This window comes from Lampris incognitus, chromosome 1 (genome assembly GCF_029633865.1).
Source record: "Lampris incognitus isolate fLamInc1 chromosome 1, fLamInc1.hap2, whole genome shotgun sequence".
Classification (NCBI taxonomy): Eukaryota; Metazoa; Chordata; class Actinopteri; order Lampriformes; family Lampridae; genus Lampris; species Lampris incognitus.
The window spans coordinates 3,116,327-3,138,492 of record NC_079211.1 but is presented as its reverse complement, the minus strand read 5'-3'; the positions used below and the strand labels follow the sequence as shown (position 1 = coordinate 3,138,492).

Here is a 22,166-nt window from a genome sequence, read left to right as displayed (position 1 = left end):
AAGAGGAAAAAATAACCTTTAATGGCCACAGAGTTTGACACAGATACATCGCTGCGAATAAAGAAGTGTGTTCTCACACAGGAAGCTGTGTGGTTGTGTTAACGGCAGGAGATTAAGTACTTCGGCAGTGAATTGATCTTGTTTGTAAGGCTGGATGTGGTGGACGTCAGCATTTCAGGCACTTCAGAATGTCAGCACAGCGCGGACACTGAAATGAAAAATTAACAACAAGAAAAATTAGGCTCCCAACAGTCAAAGAAAAAAAAAAGGAAATTGTTTTCATTTCTAAAAGCACGTAACAAAACAAGCACCATTACAAAGTGCTTTACAAAAGCTCCAGCTCTATCCAGATGACAAGTCGGGAGCAGGAAGAGACCACCTTCAGGGAGAAATGACTTGAAAGCCCTCCCAGGGCGCTGACGGGCTCACCTCTCTCCAGCGTGCATCAGTCTGAATCCTTCATTAATCTGGTCGAAGGGCAGCGTGTGGGTCACAAACTCGTCCACCATAAGCGTTCCCTTCAAGTAATCCTCCACCAGTTTAGGGACGCTTTCAACACTCTTCCATCCTGGAGAAAAGAGAGAACAGCCACATAAAAAAGGTAGAGAGAACCAACTCCTGAGCCACAGCATGACAGTCTGGTTCAAGTTTTCATGACAGGGAAAGCAAGTTTGCACATTACGGCAGTTTTCCTGGCGGCATCTTAAACATAAACAAGGCACGTGGAGGTGAACACGACGGCCTGCCAGACCAAATCTACAGGAAGCATCGTCTCACCGTCTGAATCTGGCTTTTATTTCATACTTGGTCAATCCCAAGGGAGAGGGGGCACAGAGAGACCGACCCTGTACTGCCAAGTTAGAGCAGAACGTATTTGTAATCCCCCCCTCCCCCTTTTCCTCCCCAGTTGTATCCGGCCAATTACCCCACTCTTCCGAGCCGTCCCGGTCTCTGCTCCACCCCCCCCTGCCGATCCGGTGAGGGCTGCAGACTACCACGTCTCCTCCCATACATGTGGAGTTGCCAGCTGCTTCTTTTCACCCGACACTGAGGAGTTTCACCAGGGGGATGTAGCGCATGGGAGGATCACGCTATTCCCCCTGTTCCCTCTGCCCCCTGAACAGGCGCCCCGACCAACCAGAGGAGGCGATAGTGCAGCAACCAGGACACATACCCACATCCGGCTTCCCACCCGCAGACACAGCCAATTGTGTCTGTAGGGACGCCCGACCAAGCCGGAGGTAACACGGGGATTTGAACTGGCGATCGCTGTGTTGGTAGGCAACAGAATAGACTGCCACGTCACCCTGACGCCCCGTATTTGTCATTTTGAATGTCATTTAAACTTGAATGGTGACTATTTTATTGAAATCCGTTTCACTGGTCACTGTAAAATAAATAAATACATGAATCATTTAGCGACTCACCTCCGAAGGCGGTGCCCTTCCACACTCTCCCAGTAACCAGTTGGAAAGGTCTGGTGGAGATCTCCTGGCCTGCACCAGCAACCCCGATGATGACGCTCTCGCCCCAGCCTTTGTGGCAGGCCTCCAAGGCAGCTCTCTGGAAAAACGTGCTCACATGTGAAACTCCTTTTCCCCTCAAATAAAACCTCGTCTGTGCTCCTTCCAGGGGCCGCCCCCTCGGTTTGAGCCCGGCTTTGAAAGGTGTCGTGTTCCGACATCACTGAGCTCCTTCACATGCAGACTAATAACGCGGTTAGCGGATTAATCCGTTAATGGAAAGACTCCCACTAGAGGGTTTATGTGGTTTAAAGTAACCTCATCTCTCTAAAGCATCGCAATGCCGATTCTTTTAATGATCTGTCCGTGGTGCGTCGGCTCTCCCAGTACTTCCTGTCGGCACTATCTGAAGCAAGCATTTCGAATTACTTCCTCTGTACGTGTTTTTTTTTTTTGTTGAAATTTTTTCATGCGTTACTGCAGAACACCTTCATATGAGCATTACTATTATTTATCTCCTCCGCAATTCAACTTTTAACTACAGATGCACCGATTGCAATTTTCTTGGCCGATTTGAATTTTTATTTTTTTTAAAGTCGGACCTGCCAGTTTCCATTTTGGCTGATCCCCCCCCCCCTTTTTTTCCCCCCTACGAACTATAATTGACAACATACAAACACTTTTGTAACTTCTTTAATGGGAATTTCACTTGTATGTTCATAATAAAACACCGACTATTTAGGTTTTCTCTGCAGCTGCACCAGGTTACATGTCCTCCTCTCACAAGTCTCAAAATAAACTTCTAGAAGAGCGCACTCGCAGTGCAGATCCCCGCCAGGTGTATCCCCCCCTTCTCCAGTGCTTGGATTTGGTAACACCCCCCCCCCCCACCTTTTTTTGTTGTTGCATTTTACGCAATTTTATTAAATAGTGATGACAAAGAGACAGGAAAGGGAGGAGAGAGAGAGGAAGACATTCAGCAAAAGGCCCAGGCTGGATTCGAACCCAGGCCGCTGCGGAAAGGACTCAGCCTTATGTGGTAGCACCCCACCAGGTGAGCCACCGGGGTGCCCCGCACCACCCCTTTTTTGCTTACTGGGATGCGTGACTCACATCTACAGTTGACTTGGATTGGGCAGCGACAAGACTACGCAACAGTTCCTGTTTTGACTGCAACCCAGAGGAAGTTGTTGCTTTTTAACTTCCGCATTTTTTGGATCATCAAGATTCTTTTAATACCTGTCATGTCGCTGCCTGAGCCGAGTCAACCACCGAGGTGAGTTGTGCATGTATGAGCGTAAATGGTTTAATGTGAAACACGCATACATGGTATACATCAGACATGTTCAGCGTTTCCTGCTTACGCGGACGGTAAAGGGTTGAAGGTATCCGACCTCTACTTCCGACGCTACATCCCTCGGAGAGGCCGGGGAAACACACCTGTCGGAGTACAGAAACTTAATGCCATGTATGATCAAAAAAAATATATACGGAGGGCGTCTGGGTAGCATAGCGGTCTATTCCGTTGCCTACCAACACGGGGATCGCTGGTTTGAATCCCCGTGTTACCTCTGGCTTGGTGGGGCGTCCCAACACATACAATTGGCCGTGTGTGTGGGTGGGAAGCCGGATGCGGGTGTGTGTCCTGGTTGCTGCACTAGCGCCTCCTCTGGTCATTCAGGGCGGGGAACAGCGTGATCCTCCCATGCGCTACGTCCCCCTGGTGAAACTCCTCACTGTCAGGTGAAAAGATGCGGCTGGCGACTCCACATGTATGGGCGGAGACATGTGGCAGTCTGCAGCCCTCCCCGGATCAGCAGAGGGGGTGGAGCAGAGACCGGCACAGCTCAGAAGAGTGGGGTAATTGGCCAAGTAAAATTGGGGAGAAAAGGGGAACCCCCCCCCCCCAAAAAAGAAAACTATACCAACTGATCCACTTATAACTAGAAAGCACTCAAGAGTGCTCACTTCCACCTAAAGCGGTCTCGTTCCTCAGTTAGACATGCATGGTGAATCTTCTCATTTGCATCTGGCTCCACATCAAAACACACACAGAAGATCATGAGACGTGCTCATCAAGAGTAAAAAACAAAGGTCAAAAATGCTCTCGCAACATTTTCTGAAGCAGGTCCTGGGCTTTTGCGGTGGCATGTGGACACTGCCTGTTATCATCGTACTCATCCTCATCTTCATATTTCATGCACTTGCATGAAATATGAAGAATATGTAAATGACAGTGATTCTGATATATTTTATAAATCCATTATAATGCTGTTATCCTCTTTCAATGCTGTATTGTGTGAACTGTGTAAACGCAACATCATTGCACGTTGTGCGTCTTGGGAGAGAGACCCCTCCTCTGTTGCTCTCCCTGAGCTTTCTTCCTATTTTTTCTCCCTGTTGTGTTGCTGTAAAGGCCCCCACGGCAAACTTGTAAGTTGTGATAATGGGCTATACAATTAAAATTTACTTTGTCCCTTTCTGACAGATCCATGTCAAACTACTGAAAGAAAGACCAACTCACTAGACCACGACCGCTCATTCACTACACCCTACCAGTGCACACTGAACTGAGGCGGTGCCGAGGAGATCGACCCCCTTTTACATAATGTGACGCCATGTTGGAACAAAACAAGGTGTTTTTAGGAGCTTTGCTCAAAACGGCCACTTTCTCCTCTGAAATTGGGTCCTTATGTCTTGTAAAATATTAATCCTGCATTAACGTTTCAAACGGTCATTTTAATGGTAAATTTCATTAAAAAAAAAAGAACTTGCAGTATGCACTTTAACAAGCTAAATGGCTGGGTACGTGTAAGTTGTGGTAGACAATAAACCAAGACAACATGACGGTTTCAAAAAGCTGGCTGTAAGACGACTATGCAGTTCGCGTGTTTATTATGGCCAGTCTGGTTATGTTTACTCTGATTCTGACCCCACCCTGATAACAATAATCAGATAAAGCTGTTTGAGACAGTTTCTGAAGTTGCGTTAGTTCATTTATGGATTTACAATGGAGTTATTTCTTATCAGTTTGTCTACCGTTTTTTTTCTCTGTCTTGTAAAGCACTTTGTAACTTCGTTTTGAGAAGTTCTATATAAATGTTATTATTATTGTAACTTCGTTTTGAAAAGGTCTATATAAATAGTTATTATTATTGTAACTTTGTTTTGAGAAGTTCTATATAAATAGTTATTATTACTGTCCAGTGAGTCAAGTAAAGTCTTGGCCAGTACAAGGCTGTTTCATGCCATAAGCAATCACAGCTGTCAATAAAGCTACATGGGAAAGAACGTATTAACTGTCTTGCCAACATATTAACCGTCTCACCATGCATGTCCCGTGCACAATGTCCAACGGGGATGTTGTGCACGGGAGGTACCTACATTCAAAAACGTGTGATCGCTAATTATCCAGGGGGGGGGGGGGGTTTGCATACAAGGTTAATGGTATTTGTCTATGGATTCAAATCTACCAAATCACCGCCGTGCATCCTCCAACTGAAACCCTTTGAAGATGGCATGCTCGAAACGATTAAAAACATCAAATTTAAACCACCAATTAAAACATTCCAGAAGAAATTGTACATCAAAAATTTAACCACCATTAAACTTGTATGCAACCCCCCCCCTTTACTGGACGATTAGCGATCACGTTTTTGAATGTAGGCACCTCCCCCTTCCCCACTGGATGTCGTGCACGTGATATGCATGGCGAGACAGTTAATATGTTATGTTCTCTCCCGTCTAACTTTATTGACAGCTGATGATTGCTTTACGGCATGAAACAGGCTTGTACTGTCTCAGAGAGAATTTACTGGATTTACTTACTGGATTATTTTGCTCCTTATTTGTTGAGCATTTCCCCTACCGTTGAGTGTTTCTTTTAACAAAATTAATATTATTATTATTAGTCTGCATGTGGAGTCAGGAAGCGACAGGATAAACTGTGTGCTAGCCAGTCTTGGTTCCTTGATTACATTTTTAACATGGCGATAAAACGGTTGTGCAATCTGGTTTACATGTGGTGCTCCGTCAATTCAGTCTTACCATGATTCCCACGTTTCCAATGCACTCAAAGGAGTAATCCACGCCTCCGTCCGTCAGCTCAACCAGCACCTCCTGGATGGGTTTACTGTAGTCTTTGGGGTTCACAAACTCCGTGGCCCCGAACTCCTTAGCCTTCTCAAACTTGCTGGGGTTGATGTCCACACCGATGATCCTGGTGGCCCCGGCTACCCTGCAGCCCATAATAGCAGCCAAGCCAACGGCCCCGAGGCCAAACACAGCACATGTGGAGCCAGGCTCAACCTGACCACGCCAATTAAATAACACATCAGTAAGCGTGTAAATATGATTTCGCAGATAGTAGCAAATAATCAGAAGACATGTGTGAATTTTAACGTGGGTTTGGTCGATGTAGTCTAGTTATTACCTCTTTGGATTAAAATAAAGAGTTTGAGCTGGAGCTGGAACATGCTTAAGCTGTTTTCTCAAACTTTTTGATACTTAATGTTAAATTTACAATTGACCAATTTATCCATTCTTCAGCTGAAGTAGTATTCATTTTAAAACTCTACCTTTCCTTTTAAGAGGAAAAAAAGTTAAAGTTCATCTCTAAATACCCTTTAAATATAAGAGTTAGTCTATAAAAGAGGTCATCATTAACCAGTTCGGTTACAAACCATCTTTAAAAATAAACCATATCTCACTTTGTCATATCATTTCCCTATTCTCACTTCAGAAAAAAAAAAAATCCCTTCAGGAACTTCTCGGAATCACTAGTGGTTAAATCCCAGCCAGCCAAGGCCTGAGATCACCACATCCACCTGCTCACCTTACCTTAGCAGTATTGAGAGCGGCGCCGTAGCCTGTGGAGATGCCACAGCCGAGAAGACACACCCTGTCCAGCCGGGCCTTCTCGTTCACCTTGGCCAGAGAGATGTCGGCCACCACCGTGTACTCGGTGAAGGTGCTGGTGCCCATGAAGTGGTACACCTGCTTCCCTTTGCAGGTAAAGCGGGTGGTTTTATCAGGGAGCAGGCCTTGCCCCTGGGTTACCCTGCAGGATCAAGGCACAAAGGGGTCAAGGAAGGGTGGAGTGGAGCTTTTTCATGGGGAGGACACCACACAGTGGCCATGCGGTGTGGCTGTGGGCAGTAGAGTCCATAGGAAACTGTTGTATCGCTGGATTTTGTCAATTCAACATTAACCACATGGTAAGATTAGTTGAATAAGTTCACATTTTCAGTCTCATAGCTAGGCAGCCAGACTTCACTCAGAAATGAATGTAGGCGTTTGCAAACGAATCTAAATTCTCACCGAGTCACAGTATATTGTGGAACTAGGCTGAACAATTAATCCAATATTAATCTCGATCACGATTTGGCTTCCCACAAGTAAATGAACATGATGGACTGCGATGTTGATGTTTAAAATACATGCTTCGTTCACTGATTTTCATTTTGCCCATCTGCGCTCTGTTGTATATTAATGTGGACTGCAGCCACAACAGCCATGACATTTCTGAACAGGCTGCCGCTGCAGGGTGAGCGCTTAAAGGGAACAGCCGTGATTGGTCAGGCAGTTAGTTTAGGAAGCGTGTGATCTGACATAGAAAGCAGCATGTCATGAGCGGAGCACGTAGCAGTCAATTTTGATTGAGCAATCAATTTGATCTTTTCCTTCTAGGAGATGCACTGAATTTAGGTGAATAAGGACCAGTCATATTTTGATGTTAAGATTTGTATGGTACCAGGAATGTAGCACAACATGGAAGTGAAAGCAGCGCGCCATCTGTTTAAATGGGAAAAGTGCAATAAAAACATTTTGTCCCTAAAAAATAAATGAATAAATAAATAAAAATCAATGAAAATTTGTGACAAATTACCATGATGTCAGTACTGATCAAAACAATCTTGATTATCATTTTGGCCATAATCGTGCAGCCCTAAATGGAACTGAAATCAACATTACCTGATCTTCTGACAAAGGTTGGTCTTGGGATTTTTGCAGAATTTGCATTCTCCACACTGTGGTATGTACAATGGGATGACAGTATCACCTGAGAGAGAGAGAGAGAGAGAGAGAGAGAGAGAGACTTGTCAGCCACATGATGAATGAATCACACAAGGAAGGTGCTCACCCTAATATATTCTTGTCAAGATCATTTTTCACTGCAACAGTCTTAATGAGAATGAAGTTATCTGCAGTGTAAATAGAACACAACAGAAAGACTCCCTTGAGTTTTCCCCTTTTGTAAGCTTGTCATTCTACTTTATATACTGGGTGAAAATATCAGTGTTCTCAGCCCATCACTGGGCTAAGAACACTGACACCCACTACAAGAAGGGACTGAGCCAGCTCTACTTTTTGAGGAGGCTGAGGTCCTTCAACATCTGCCAGACAATGCTCAGGATGTGGTGCGAGTCTGTAGTGGCCAGTGCTCTCCTGTTTGTTGTTGTGTGTTAGGGTAGCAGGTTGAGGGTAGCGGATGCAAACAGGCTCAATAAACTGATCCGCAAGGCCGGTGACGTTGCAGGGGTAGAGCTGGATTCTCTGGCGGTGGTTTCTGAGAGGAGGACGTTGTTGAATATGTGCCATCATGGACAAAGTCCTCCTGTGCTGGTTGGCACAGGAGGACTTTTAGTGATGGCCTCACTCTGCTGAAATCCACCACAGAGCGCCACACGAGGTCAGTCCTGCCTGTGGCCATCAGACTTTACACCTCCTCCCTCAGACTCAGACTGTCAGACACTGGGAGGTAATGCTCACTGGACTGCCCTTCCACTTGTGTTACCCTGCCGGGTTTTGTTTGTGCTGTTGTTGTGTGCTGCGGTAGTGCAGTATAGATAGGGTGTTATGTGCACCATGCCTGTTGATATATTTTGTTCTTATTTCTATTTCTTATTTACCTTATATTTCTATTTGTTTGTTAGTCTTGTTTCTATTTTCTTGTATTCTTGTATCTTGTTAGTTTTTAGTTATTAGAGCATGAGTGTCTGTAATAGAACTCAGTTTCCCCTCAGGGATGAATAAAGTGTTCTGATCTGATATACATGATGTAACTTTTTTTTCCACTACTATAAACCTGCCATACCACCACTCACATACACTATATGACCACATTTCTAATTCATCTCTGCACTAGTACTGATTTAGTGGACAAAATATTCACATTTACATGATGCAAACAAAAAAATAAATTCATAAATACTTTATAATTTTGAATTACATCCAAGTGAAGCCAAGTCTCTGGTCAGTGATACCAACTCTGAGTTTATATAAAGTCAAGTCAAGCACAACCGGCATGTCGTCTTCAGTCTGACAGCTTACGTACCTGGTTTGAACTTGGTGACACCCTCACCAACGCTCTCTACCGTCCCGGCACCCTCATGGCCCAAGATGACAGGAAACACCCCCTCCGGGTCTTTACCACTCAGAGTGTGGGCATCAGTGTGACACACACCTGTAGCAAGGACCTGGAAGAAACATCGAGTGAATGTAGGACCATATAAAGTTCCATTCATTCACACATCAGTCTCGGAAAGGGACAGGATTCTCCTCAAGGGAGACGAGGAGACTTCCTGGACAGGTCATCTGTCCATCACAGGGCTCATGCATCTTTTATACCTTTGGACCACTCAGACATGTATGTTTATGGCGAGTTGGCTACCATGACTTCTGTGTCGCTGTGATGGAAGTATAAAATTGAAGGCCTGGGGGCAGCCATGCTGAATTGCTGCTATAGGCCATTTTTGGACCCACAGACAGATTATGGGAAAATAATCGTTGCAACCCAACCTCTAATCGATGATAGTTTAGTTCTCAGATTATAACTTGAATATGTCGGCACGTTTATAGTTCTGTGGAAATAAGCCGACCGGGGGCGTCCGGGTGGCATGGCGGTCTATTCTATTGCCTACCAACACGGGGACCGCCGCTTGAAATTCTCGTTACCTCCGGCTTGGTCAGGCGTCCCTACAGACACAATTAGCCGTGTCTGCGGATGGGGAGCTGGATGTGAGTCTGGGTCCTGGTTGCTGCACTAGCGCCTCCTCTGGTCATTCGGGGCACGTGTTTGGGGGCGGGGGGGAATAGCGTGGCCCTCCCACGCACTACGTCCCCCCGGTGAAACTCCTCACTGTCAGATGAAAAGAAGCGGCTGGCGACTCCACATGTATGGGAGGAGACATGTGGTAGTCTGCAGCCCTCCCCGGATCAGCAGAGGGGGTAGAGCAGCTACCAGGACGGCTCAGAAGAGTGGGGTAATTGACCGGATACAACGGGGGAGAAAAAATCCAAAAAAAAAGAAAAAAGAAATAAACCGACCCATAAGGTCATAAAGTAAAGTAATAAAGGTCATGCAATATATCTGCCAAGAATTCATTTTGGCTGATCTTGTTACTGAAGAAAAAACTTTTTTTGCTTCCTGGTGTCTCTCACGCCATCATGTGGTCAGCGTAGCTTACTGCTCACGTCTGGGAATCATGGTCTGGAGGAGCCAGTATCCAAATCTGTTTTTAAACCTCTCATTTCTAGACTATAAAAAACTTAATTTAGGACTCTTAACTGACTTTAAAATAGGCTCATCTTAAAGCAGGGGTGGGCAATCTTATCCAGAAAGGGCCGGCGTGGGTGCAGGTTTTTGTTCCGACCAAGTAGTTACACACCTGATCCCACTAATCAACCAGTAGAGTCTTTGCTGAGGAACTTGATTAGGAGACACAGGTGTGTAACTGCTTGGTGCCGGCGGCACGTTGGCGCAGTGGTTAGCACGGTCACCTCACAGCAAGAAGGTCCTGGGTTCGAGCCCCAGGGTAGTTCAACCTTGGGGGTCGTCTCGGGTCATCCTTTGTGTGAAGTTTGCTTATTCTCCCCATGTCTGCGTGGGTTTCCTCCAAGTGCTCCGGTTTCCTCCCACAGTCCAAAGATGTAGGTCAGGTGACTTGGCCATACTAAATTGTCCCAAGGTGTGAACGTGCGTGGGTGTGTGTGTGATGGCTTGGCGGTCTGTCCAGGGTGTCTCCCCGCCTGCCACCCAATGACTGCTGGGATAGGCTCCAGCATCCCTGCAACCCTGAGAGCAGGATAAGCGGTTCAGATAATGGATGGATAATAGCATTGAGTGCCATACAAAATAACATTGGTAAAACAAGATTTATAGTGAATGGATCTGAACTGCAATTCTCATCCTCCCAGTCATCTGATGACATAACAGCGTTTGGCTGCTTACCAACGTTTCTGCTTGGTTGGATGTCTGGACAGCTCACCTTTCCAGTAGTCAGCTGACAGAGTTCCATTAGCGAGTTGATTCCTCTCACTCTCATTCCTCTCGCATAATCTTTTCCCCCGACAGTTCAAATTTTCAGACCATCTTTTTGAGATCATTGTGTGTGACAGACGCAATTCTTGGCTGTTTGACAGATTTTCTCCCTGGTTCATCGCTGCAGTAAAGACGTCGGAAGACACCAAGAACCCGTTTTCACTTGTCACAAATTTATTTCCTCCGAGGCATCAAAACACGTTACAGCAGCCTTCAGAAACTCCCGCAGGTTAAACTGGGCTAACGAAATACTTTCAGTACTGACTGACTCACTATAAACAGACTACAAACACTCACTAGCCAGGCAACAGTTATTCATCCGTTATCCAAGCCTCTTATCCCAATTGGGGTCGTGGGGATGCTGGAGCCTATCCCAGCAGTCATTGGGTGGCAGGCGGGGAGACACCCTGTACAGGCTGCCAGGCCATCACAGGGCCGATAGCCAGGCAACATTCAGGCTACGAACAACAATACCATAGTTACTCTGGTACTCTCGCCGTTCAAAATGAATATCTGTTGTAATGAATGAAAAATTGCAATTGTCTAGTCCTGAAATAAGACAACCCCCACTTTTTTTAAAGCCAAGTTTCCGAAAACAATACTGCCTTGTCTTACAAGGAAACCCCTGCACTGATCTCATACATGACGGCCTCTCTGGAATCCAACTGACAGAAATTTGTCGTACTGACGGAGAACTTTAATCCCTGAGAACACCCAACGTCACACAAAGGCACTTGGATCCAAGACAAGTCAATTCTATTTGTATAGCCCAATATCACAAACCCTGTACCCTCTTCCTCTGAGGTGACAGTTAAAAGTGTGTGAGGAATAGATTCAACCCTTATATTTAAAAACTGTTAAGCCCAATTTTGACACAAGGCTTGATTTTTTTTCTATCAGCAAACTGACATCCATTGATGAAGCACAACTTCCTTCAGTTAAACAGCAGCAAAACCAATGCCCTTCTCATTGGCACCCCTCACCATTGCTGGCCTAACCATCTTTCTCTCCTCCTCAATCACCAACCTCAGTATCAAGTTCGACCCCTCCCTAACCTTTGACACCCACATTAAACATCTCTGCATGACGTCATTCTACCACCTTACAAACACTGCCAAACTCAGTCTCACCCTCACCAATGCCGAGAAGCTTGTCCACGCCTTTCTCTCTTGGAGGCCGGACTACTGCAACGCACTCTTCATCAGGATTCTTGGCAGGAGCCTCCAAGAAGCTCCAGTACATCCAGAACAGCACCGCCAGGATCCTGATGAGAATGCTGAAACACCACCACACAACCCCCATCCTGGCTTCCCATCTCCCACGGAATCAACTTCAATACCATCCTATTAACCTTTGAATGCATTCATGGCAATGCACCTCCATACCTCAAAGAACTGCTCACTCCCCACAATCCCTCCCACAAGCTCCGGTCTGGCAGCAGCTTGCTCCTCCACACAACCAGGATGAAGCTCTGCTCAATGGGAGACTGGGTTTTTTTTTTTTGCACTACCGCCCCGTCTCTGGACCACCCTCTCAGACCACCTAAGGGCTCCCCAGACTCTGACCTTCTTTAAAACAGGCCTTAAGACACTTCAGCAACGTTTTTAATTTAACCATGCAGTATTGTTGTTGCATGTTTTTGTTTAAATGCACTGTCAAGTACTTTGAGATTGTCTCTGACAATGAAAGGTGCTTATTATTCTATTTATTCTTATTATTACCCTCTGCTACCAAACAGCAACTGACCCAACAATTCACTTTATCCTCATATCACAACAACATTTTGATTGGTCTGATGGTTGCAAGGATCAAGGAGGAAAATGTTGAGGGCCATTTTCATGACCCTCAACATTTTCCTCCTAATGATGATTTTCTCTCCAAAACAAGGATGAGAAAGGCAAAGCTGGATTCATTCCAATAAATGTCCTCATAGTTGGCCTTTCTTCCACTAGGACACTTACAAATTTCCAGTGCTGCATGGCTGACTTGGCTCCTGCCGAAGTATAGCTTATCTTATTAAGTATGTTGGCAACACTGACCTTTGAACAGCAAGAACTGAAATGGTTATAATTCACGCTGCAATCCCGAAGAAAAACATCCGTTTAGATACATTTGATAGCGTATCCGAGTTCACAGCTAATCCACAAAGTGTCTAAATCATGCAGACTTTAGCAGTATTTGATGTGAATGGTTGGTGTCAGGTAGGACTTTGCAAGCAATAATGATAGGGTGCACAGTGTTTTCCGTTTTCATCATAGCAGCCAAATGAGGAAGAAGGCAGTCTGAATAAGAAGTGAAGTGGTGTCTAATTAGCACATATGACACAACACTGATCTTCAGGGTAGCAGCTGAACATTTCTTGGCCAAGGGGAAGGGGACGTTTACCTTGATACGGACTTCATGGGCCTTTGGCGGAGCAACCTCCACTTCTTCGATGGAAAGAGGCTTTCCAGCCTCCCAGGCGACAGCAGCCTTGCATTTGATGACCTGAAATGTGTGAGATTACATTATCATCATGTTCCCACCACGTCACGTCTTTTGTAGGTCAGCTACGCCAGCGTTTCTCCAACCTCTCCTGGCAGACCACTTGTCCTGCATGGTTTAGACCTCTCCCTGCTCCAACACAGCTGATTTAAATGATCAGTTTCGTTATGAGGCAGCTTCGGGAGCTCATAACGAGTTGACCATTTGAATCAGCGGTGTGTGTTGGAGCAGGGACAGGTCTAAACCATGCAGGACAAGTGGTCCGCCAGCAGAGGTTGGAGAAACGCTGAGCTACACGTCTTTGGTTTGGCAAGTGTAGTAATGGCCCCGAGTGACCTTTGAACTGGATTCACCCTACACACACACCCACACACAACACGCCCTCCACACACACACACACACCCCCTCCACACGAGCCTGCCTGCATGTTACTCACACGGTCCGTGGCGTGTCAAAACCAACACAATTTGTACATTTTTTCACACTTTTTAAAAACAATAACATGTCAAATGAGACCACGCCGACAAGTCCAACTCCAAGTCATCTCTAGAAAATCTGAATTCCGCAGTTTTGGTCGCAGTTTCAACTCAGCGAGGATTCGTTACAAACCCGGAGGACCAAGCTGGGCGGTCCCGTACTGAGACCAGCGTCGACAGCCAGCTCAGAGTGAAGGGCCGGCGGACTGAAAACGCTACACAGGCAAACAAAAGGACGAAGCTTTGACTTCAACGTGGATTCCTGTGTCAGACTGTTGGTGTGGTCTTTCGCAACCGGTGCTACTTACTTTGCCCGCAGTGTCCATCTTCCTTCTTCACACTCGAGAGAGAGACTGAGGCGTTGACGCGGACGTGAAAGTACTCCCGTCTGGGCCAATCAGAAAGGCGTGCGGAACCTTGACCAATCACACGCCGGCGAATGGTAAACCGGCATGACGCAGCCTTTCATTCCGCCTTATTTTCACCCCACCCGCATTTTGTGAAAAGCCGCCCTTCTCCGCGCATGATTGGCGAGTACTCGTCGTGGTTAGCCAATCAGATAGAGTAAGCGCGGGTCTTCGCGAAATGCGGGTAGAAATAACGTTTTCCTTCTCGTGTCCTGCGTCACGTAAACAAGTTGCGTTTCACTTCCCGTCACCCTTTTCAGAGGAATTTCGTGTTAAAACGTTTTATTGAGTTATTTTTTTTGCACTCCTATGTACACCTTTTTTTCCTTGTTCATCTCTTTTCTCGTATATTAATTCTCTGTGGAACACTGTATCTAGTTAAACATTTTTTGGAAGAACAAAAAACCAGCAAAAGTACATTCCCATCGTCCGCGCTGTGCTGGCAGTAAGCAGCTACACGTGGAGTTGCCACTGGCTTTCCATGCAGGGCTTCCACACGTGTTGCCCGTTAGGTTTGGTAAGAGAACCTCTCTAGATGGTTCAGGCACAACTTGAAGGGTTGAGCAGTCACACTTCCCTGTTTAGACCACATCCTCTTCAGGCCAGCTACACACCCAGAGAACGTTAACAGGATCCAACATGACTCACACTGACAAGCCAACACATTTCATCAGGAATTTCCCAGCAAGACCAGGGCATGGAAAAACCCTCAACCTTCCAACACATGTTCTGCACCACACGACAGTTCTGAGAACCGCATTGCTGAACCAAACAGTACAAGTACTGGTTGTTACCGGACTTCCACTGTGGGGGACATGTAGAATGTTTTATTTTACTTCTTTAAATGTTCTTAAGACATTTCCCACGTGTTACATGAGCAAACCCTTGTACCTACCAGTATGTACACATGGACTCCTCATAGACTGGCTGCCAACCCAGGCTAATGGGTCGACTGGACTCGTTAGCCTTGGTTGGCAGCCAGTCTAGTAGGACAACTCTGACTTCAAACCCGGGTAGGTGAAGCTCGCTAGCCTGCCGGGCAGCTCCTCTAGGAGAAGGCAAACTCAGTCTTGCCACTGGCAGTAGGTGGTGTCGGGCGAGGGAGTGGGGTTGATGATGCGCAGCTCTTCCTCACTTTAATCATTGCGCAAGTCATCAGTCATCCATCACAGCATGACTAGATGGTCCTCGCCGCTGCGACGGACGAATAACAAACATATGGACTTCTTTTGTAACCTTGTAATACTCAGCCCCCCTGATATCCTCACATCTAATCACACCCCTACTGATCAGCAAGATTCAACATGACTCATAGGGAACAAAATTACAGAGCACCATTTAATAAAAAACGTCCTTAGCATAAGTGACAGCACTCCACTTAAGATTTTACAAATTCCTAAAAATGTTTAGCCAATTGTATCATATACAGCTATCAATTAAAAAACATAGACAAAAGCTACATCAACACACAATCAACAAAATTAACAAAATCTGTCACAGAAAAATATTTCCGCTCAATGCAGGTAATTATTGACCTGCCTTGTCACAAAGTGACTATAACAACCTTTTCTTCCTTGAGAGTTGAAAACAGGCTTTTACTTCCTTATATACAATCACCTGCTCGCTTATCAAAAAATTCACCGCGATCCAGGAGCGATAACAAAAAGAGACTCTGGTCGAGGAGTAAAAAAAGATGCAATGTCTCTATTGTGTTAAGCCTGTCCAAGGAGCCACACACCAACAAACTTGCACTTTCAAAATCTGGCAGCAGAGGACAGTATGGATCACCACGCCACACGGCCGGTGTTGGCTCACCTCCCACCTTGATGCCAACAGACAAACAAAAAAATGCAGGCGTTACAACATATGGACAGATGGTTTGGTGATACTGACTAAAGTTACATGTCAACTGATAGAAAAGATAACAGAATAAATCAGTGATAAAACTCAATGGGACAGAATCCGGACCAACCTCGGAATCCACGACCACCTCCTCCTCCTCCTCTTCCCCTGAAGCCCCCTCCTCCTCCTCCCCATCCACCGCCTCCTCGACCACCTCCACCCCTTCCGCCTCGGAATCCACCTGAAACCGTAAATACATCAGACACTTTTTCTGTAATACCAACTGCTGAACTAATCGGATAAATACAAACTTCATTCGCTACGTTATTGTGCATTTGTTCTCTAAACCTGGTCATCAAACCTCAGCACTGGAGCAATGTTTGTTTTTTTCTCTACTTTTAACCTTGTGCCATGTTTTTGTGTTGGCATCCCACAGATATGAACTTGCTAAGATTTGGTTGTCCATTTGAACTTCATCTTTAATTCAAGAGGAAAGACATGGACATTTTTGTCCTCGATGGAAACTTCAAACCCAAAACTCTTGACGTTACCAGTATCCTGCTCAGAGACATTGAGGAACAAAAGACCACAGGAGTAATCTGTAAAAAACAGAAAATAATAGGTGTCATTCTCACCTCCACGACCACCTCCTCTTCCTCCACCCCTACCCCCACCTCGGCCCCCCCGCTGTGGACCCTTCTCCCCGGGCGGCCGCGGGAGGAATCTCTGAAGTGGGAGGAGTTTCATCGGGTCGATGAAGAACTGAAGGAGAAGTTGTGTTAGTTATAGAGCTGAATATACAAAGAAGCTTTAAACAGGATACCAAAGCAAATAATACCACAGAATTGAGAACAAAAAAAACATTCAGTACAATTACATGCAAACCAGAAACCTGATTAGGAGCTTTCAGTTTATACCAATATTTCAATTATTGCATGCACATGGCTATACGTAATGTGATTACCATAATAACGGCTTCTACTTGATTGTTTCTATAATTGCGTGGTAACTGCCTCAAGGATACAACGTATTTACTGCTTCCCTCTATCTCCATGTCTTTAAGCCTGCGTAGCGATTTTCCTTCAAATCAATCTACAGATTTATTATGGGCTCCACCCATTATCCAAACCACTTATCCTGCTCTCAGGGTCGCGGGGATGCTGGAGCCTATCCCAGCAGTCATTGGGCGGCAGGCAGGGAGACACCCTGGACAGACCGCCAGGCCATCACAGGGCCAGATTTATTATGGGTTATTGCAAAATTACAATTGAAACAGTTGGAAGCAGATGACATTTTCATCAGCTTGTGTTTTTGTGCTGTGGTGCTGAAAAAGTGTGGAGACTTCTTCTGCACTATGGCAGCCATGTCTGTTGCCACTGCAGATCTGCGACTTCTTCCGACACGCTTTTTTCAAAAACCGCAAGAAATCACAGTAAGACGTTCACATGCATCTAAAGACTGGTTAAAAATCCAGGGGTCTTTGTTGGATTTTGAATAAATCAATTTAGACCTTATGCCCTTTTTAGGAATCAAATAAAGGCATTCACATGACCATTTCAAAAATGACTATTATAATCAGGGAAGAGCGAGACTATGAGAAGTCACATTAAACAGAATTAAGTTATAGAAAAGACGTCCTGCTGTTTACACCTGAAAATAACTTTGGATAACTGCCTAAAATAGAGCTGTCTATTACTGCAAATACTACAGTTCATAATGTCACTGCTGTATCGTGCATACACTTCTACAGATCACAAGACAAGTACAAACCAACATTCTTGTGAAGACCTAAATGGGTTGCAACACGTGAGTTGTTTGCCCAATAACTGTCTGATCTGCAAGCTGAAGTGCCGTGTTAGCCTTTGAATGAAATCCAAGTCAAAGCCTATCAGGCAAACAGCTCACTGATGGGTGGGTATTTATCTATCTATGTAAGCAAATTAAAAACATTCAGTTTTCATGGAGGACAAACTACCTTCTGCATTTTCTTGAATGAAGATGCCTTCATGTTTTCGGAGAGTTTGACTGAGAAATACTGGGAGACTGATTAAGAAATGAATCCGGATAATTAGGCAACACATATTGGCATTACTCTTACACATTATGGCCAGAAAATTAAAATTTCTTCATGTTTGGCTGCAGGAAGCATCCTGATATAAAGAACAAGAAGGATACGAAGTCTCGCAGCTGGCCAAAGATCTCGTCCACCTTTCCAATCTGTTCCTTGTTTTCCAGGTACACGGGAGCATTGAAATAGGGGACTTTATTGTCCTCTGTTGTGCATTTACAGACAATATCATCCTCACAGGGATGTAGGAACTCTCCAAGTGCTAAAGGTAGAGAGATGGACATATAAAGAGCAGATAAGTAAGGAAATAGAATCACATAAAACCAACCAACTTTGTCATACAAACTGATGGTACAGTTTTGTCAAACTGATCTCAAGTGGGAGAAACCTGACCTGGGGAAATTAAGGGGTAATTATGTGTTGAAATGCATTATTTGCTAACTATGGAAATTAATGCAAAGGCAGATCTCAACTTACTCCCTCAGTGAATTTAAACCAATTGTTCACCACATTCAACTGGCAACTTCCAGTCTTTTCCACATCTTTCAATCACAGTAATATGAGCATAATGGGACAACCCTCTTACCAACAACATATTCCGGGGGACCAAAGTCCTGCTGTCTGTTAAAACCACCCCTGCCCCCACCACCTCGACCACCGAATCCACCGCCGCCTCGGCCACCGAATCCACCGCCGCCTCGACCACCAAATCCACCGCCGCCTCGACCACCAAATCCACCGCCGCCTCTACCGCCCCGGCCACCCCCACCTCGGTTAAATCCTCCACCTCTTCCACCACCCCCTCTGAAGGACATCTTCTTCAGTGTCTCTAAAGGGAAAAATACACAAGGCAATAGATTAAGTTGCTGTGATATTTTAAAAGAAATTAAATAAAAAGTACAAGATGTGAGTATTGAGGTGCGAATCATTGAGGATAGCTGGGCTGAAGTTGCAAGCTGAATCATGCCATGACATTAAAGGCATTTAATTTTTAAAAGAATGCCTTGGAGTTTTAAAATAAGATGCTCTTTTTTAATCCCAGTGGGGAAATTCATCCTCTGCTTCTAACTCATCCCAACACACTGGAGCGAGGACCAGAGGGCAGCCGCCATGCAGCGCCCAGGGACCAACAACCGTTCTTCTTGCCATGCCTGTCAGGGGCACAAACAGGAGTATTAACCTATGCACGTTATTTTGATGGTGGGAGGAAACCCACGCAGACACGGGGAGAACATGCAAACTCCACACAGAAAGGATTTGGGACGGCCTGGGGTTCGAACCCAGGGTCTTCTTGCCGTGAGGCAACAGTGCTGGCCTCTGGTTTTCTTGTGATTTTTATGTCTGCATATATCCCCATCACACAAGGGCACCTCAGGCAAACAGTCTAACTGCCAAACTATTCCTTTAGTAAATGAATGGATGACAACTCGGTTTACATCTCCTCTGAAGCAGTTCTCATACAAAAACCTTCCGGGTTGTGATGTTCAAATAATCTGAGAAGACATCTTCCTTGGCTTGAGCCCCGGGGAGGACACATGTTGTGGACAGACTGCAGCAACACTGAAGCCTCATTTGTGAAATTTTCATCACGTTCGCAACAATCTCCTGACCCACCAAAATAAATGCTTTTGATAAAACAAAATAAACAGTATTTATGATGTATTTCGATTTACACTGTACGTTTCTTCAGCATTCAAAACACTAATGCAACCAAATCAGCAGGTTTTCTTAAGTGCCTATTCACGTATTACCTGCTTTTTAAATAGAACTCGTTGTAAAGTCCTGTATCTGTTTCCCCCGTTCTTTTAAATCAATTAAATCAGAAAGAAGACAGTAGAGGCAACTTTCAACCAACAGGCCACGTCTGGTCCCACTGAGACTGAGCATGCTCAGCAGGCCGAGCTAACGTTAGCTCGGTTCATTTAAATCACGACTTTGGCCCGAACCGGATTCCGACAGGAACCCCCCCCCCCCGAAAGCTCTTAACGGAAACACACAATGACGACGTTTAAAAGCTGCATTTATTCTACAAGACGCGGTCGCGTCGCATACTCACAGATTATCTCTCCTCCGCTAGCTGCCGCCTCCACTACACCGCGTCCATGCAACGGAACGCAACATGTGGGATCACTGCCGTAAAGCCCTTTGTTTTACTGCCGCAAAACCATTTCAAGGCTGCCGCAAAACCGTTTCACCGCGGCCGCAAAACTGTTGACGCAGCCGCTATCCTTACATGACCGTAATGTGTTTATCTTAAATGTAGTGGCCACGGGTCAGTAGATTAGATTTCTTAATAATGTCACATTGCAGTTTTAGTGGCGTTTTGATAACATGGCGGTGTGGATACCAGTGTGTTAATCTGATCCGCTGCAGGAACCTTTTCTATGTGAACTTCAGAACTACTCAGAGTCATGTTTACTGGCCATGTGGGTTTGCGCAACTTGAGCTGGACTCCGGTTTCCGGTTTCGTGGCTCTCTCGCTGTGCTGAACATGGCTCTCTGAGTGCGGCTCTCTCACTATACTTAACGACACGACACCGCAACAATCTTAAGCTTGTTGATAAAATACACAAGATTAACAAACACACAAGGGTTGATTTATACAGGCGGAATCCAGCAGCCCCGCGACCCGGAGAGCAGGATAAGCGGTTCGGATAATGGAGGGATGGAGGAAGACGCAATGGTGCAGAGGATATATCAGATGCTGAAATAGTAGATGGTAGCAGCTGACTTACACACATGCCCGATGGACATGACAGAGCGCACCAGTATACGAACAATGTACAGCACAGTATCTAGTACTTTCAGCTGCTCCCGTTAGGGGGCGCCACAGCGGATCTTCCGTTTCCATCTCTTCCTGTCCTCTGCATCTTCCTCTGTCACACCAGCCACCTGCATGTCCTCCCTCACCACATCCATAAACCTCCTCTTTGGCCTTCCTCTTCTCCTCTTCCCTGGCAGCTCCATATTCAGCATCCTTCTCCCAGTATACCCAGCATCTCTCCTCCACACATGTCCACACCATCTCAATCTTGTCTCTCTTGCTTTGTCTCCAAACCGTCCAACTTGAGCTGTCCCTCTAATATACTCCTTCCTAATCCTGTCCTTCTTCATCACTCCCAATGAAATCTTATCATCTTCATCTCTGCCACCTCCAGCTCCACCTCCTGTCTTTTCATCAGTGCCACTGTCTCCAAACCATACAACATAGCTGGTCTCACCACCATCTTGTAAACCTTCCCTTTAACTCTTGCTGGTACCCTTCTGTTGCAAATCACTCCTGACACTCTTCTCCACCCACTCCACCCTGCCTGCACTCTCTTCTTCACCTCTCTCCTGCACTCCCCGTTACTTTGGACAGCTGACCCCAAGTATTTAAACTCATATGCCTTCGTCACCTTTAGTCCTTGCATCCTCACCATTCCACTGTCCTCCCTCTCATTCATGCATATGTATTCTGTCTTGCTCCTACTGACTTTCATTCCTCTTGTCTCCAGTGCATACCTCCACCTCTTCAGTATATTCAAAATGGTTGGATTTATTGACAGTGTTAAGTGATTATTTGAATGACAGCCCGCGGAAAGAAACTTTTTATATAGATCTGGTTGTTTTGGGGTACACTGTTCTATGGTGCCTGCCAAAGGGGAGGAGTAGGAACTGGTTGTGACCTGTGTGTGATGGGTCTACAGTGATGTTGCCTGCCCGTTTCCTGAATCTGGAGGTGTGTAAGTCCTGAAATGAGGGCAGGGTGGCACCAGTGAGTTTCTCTGCAGACCTAACTGTCCATTGTAGTCTGTCCCTGCCCTGTTTGATGGCTGATCCAACCAGACAGTGATGAGACAGGCGTGATCTTCTTCTTCTTGGTTTCCTTTCGTCACTGTCGGTCCCGTTTCCCTCATGCTGTCTTGCAGGTGTAGCACGTGTCTTAATCAGATTTATGTGTATGGTGTTCCTGCTCCAAGGCCGTCCTAATGAGGTGGGTGCACATAGCGCTTCTACTCCAAGGCCGCCTCTATCAGGCCGGCGTACAGTGTCCCTACTCTCAGGCCCAGCTCCTTCACCTGACACGGTAACACGTGTGGACGGCACAAACAATGGCGAGAC

The 22,166-nt window shown here is 45.7% G+C and overlaps 2 protein-coding genes across 2 annotated transcripts; both read right to left on the bottom strand.

Annotated features, from left to right (window-relative positions):
• LOC130125871 (alcohol dehydrogenase class-3) lies at positions 1-14,109 on the bottom strand. Its single transcript, XM_056295210.1, has 9 exons — positions 14,054-14,109; positions 13,171-13,272; positions 8,800-8,941; positions 7,437-7,524; positions 6,303-6,522; positions 5,511-5,771; positions 1,428-1,563; positions 430-568; positions 1-208 (listed from the first exon to the last, which is right to left on the bottom strand). The coding sequence occupies exons 1-9, from the start codon at positions 14,069-14,071 to the stop codon at positions 184-186; spliced, it is 1,131 nt and encodes a 376-aa protein (XP_056151185.1). The 5' UTR covers positions 14,072-14,109; the 3' UTR covers positions 1-183.
• A 1,367-nt stretch (positions 14,110-15,476) lies between these two features.
• gar1 (GAR1 homolog, ribonucleoprotein) lies at positions 15,477-20,164 on the bottom strand. Its single transcript, XM_056291061.1, has 7 exons — positions 20,119-20,164; positions 18,649-18,891; positions 18,170-18,324; positions 17,970-18,029; positions 16,630-16,756; positions 16,125-16,235; positions 15,477-15,974 (listed from the first exon to the last, which is right to left on the bottom strand). The coding sequence occupies exons 2-7, from the start codon at positions 18,875-18,877 to the stop codon at positions 15,964-15,966; spliced, it is 693 nt and encodes a 230-aa protein (XP_056147036.1). The 5' UTR covers positions 18,878-18,891; positions 20,119-20,164; the 3' UTR covers positions 15,477-15,963.
• Positions 20,165-22,166: the final 2,002 nt, after the last annotated feature.

What these genes read in the sequence shown, in the direction of transcription:
- LOC130125871 (XM_056295210.1), bottom strand. An exon ending in AACCTTTGTCAGAAGATCAG is followed by an intron (nt 6,523 to 7,436) that starts GTAATGTTGATT and finishes TTGATCCTGCAG; the next exon opens with GGTAACCCAGGGGCAAGGCC. An exon ending in CCGCTCTCAATACTGCTAAG is followed by an intron (nt 5,772 to 6,302) that starts GTAAGGTGAGCA and finishes TGGCGTGGTCAG; the next exon opens with GTTGAGCCTGGCTCCACATG.
- gar1 (XM_056291061.1), bottom strand. Translation starts at nt 18,877, where the DNA reads ATGTCCTTCAGAGGGGGTGGTGGAAGAGGTGGAGGATTTAACCGAGGT. An exon ending in CATTCAAGAAAATGCAGAAG is followed by an intron (nt 16,757 to 17,969) that starts GTAGTTTGTCCT and finishes CTTCTCCTTCAG; the next exon opens with TTCTTCATCGACCCGATGAA. An exon ending in AAGAGGAGGTGGTCGTGGAG is followed by an intron (nt 16,236 to 16,629) that starts GTGAGAATGACA and finishes TTACGGTTTCAG; the next exon opens with GTGGATTCCGAGGCGGAAGG.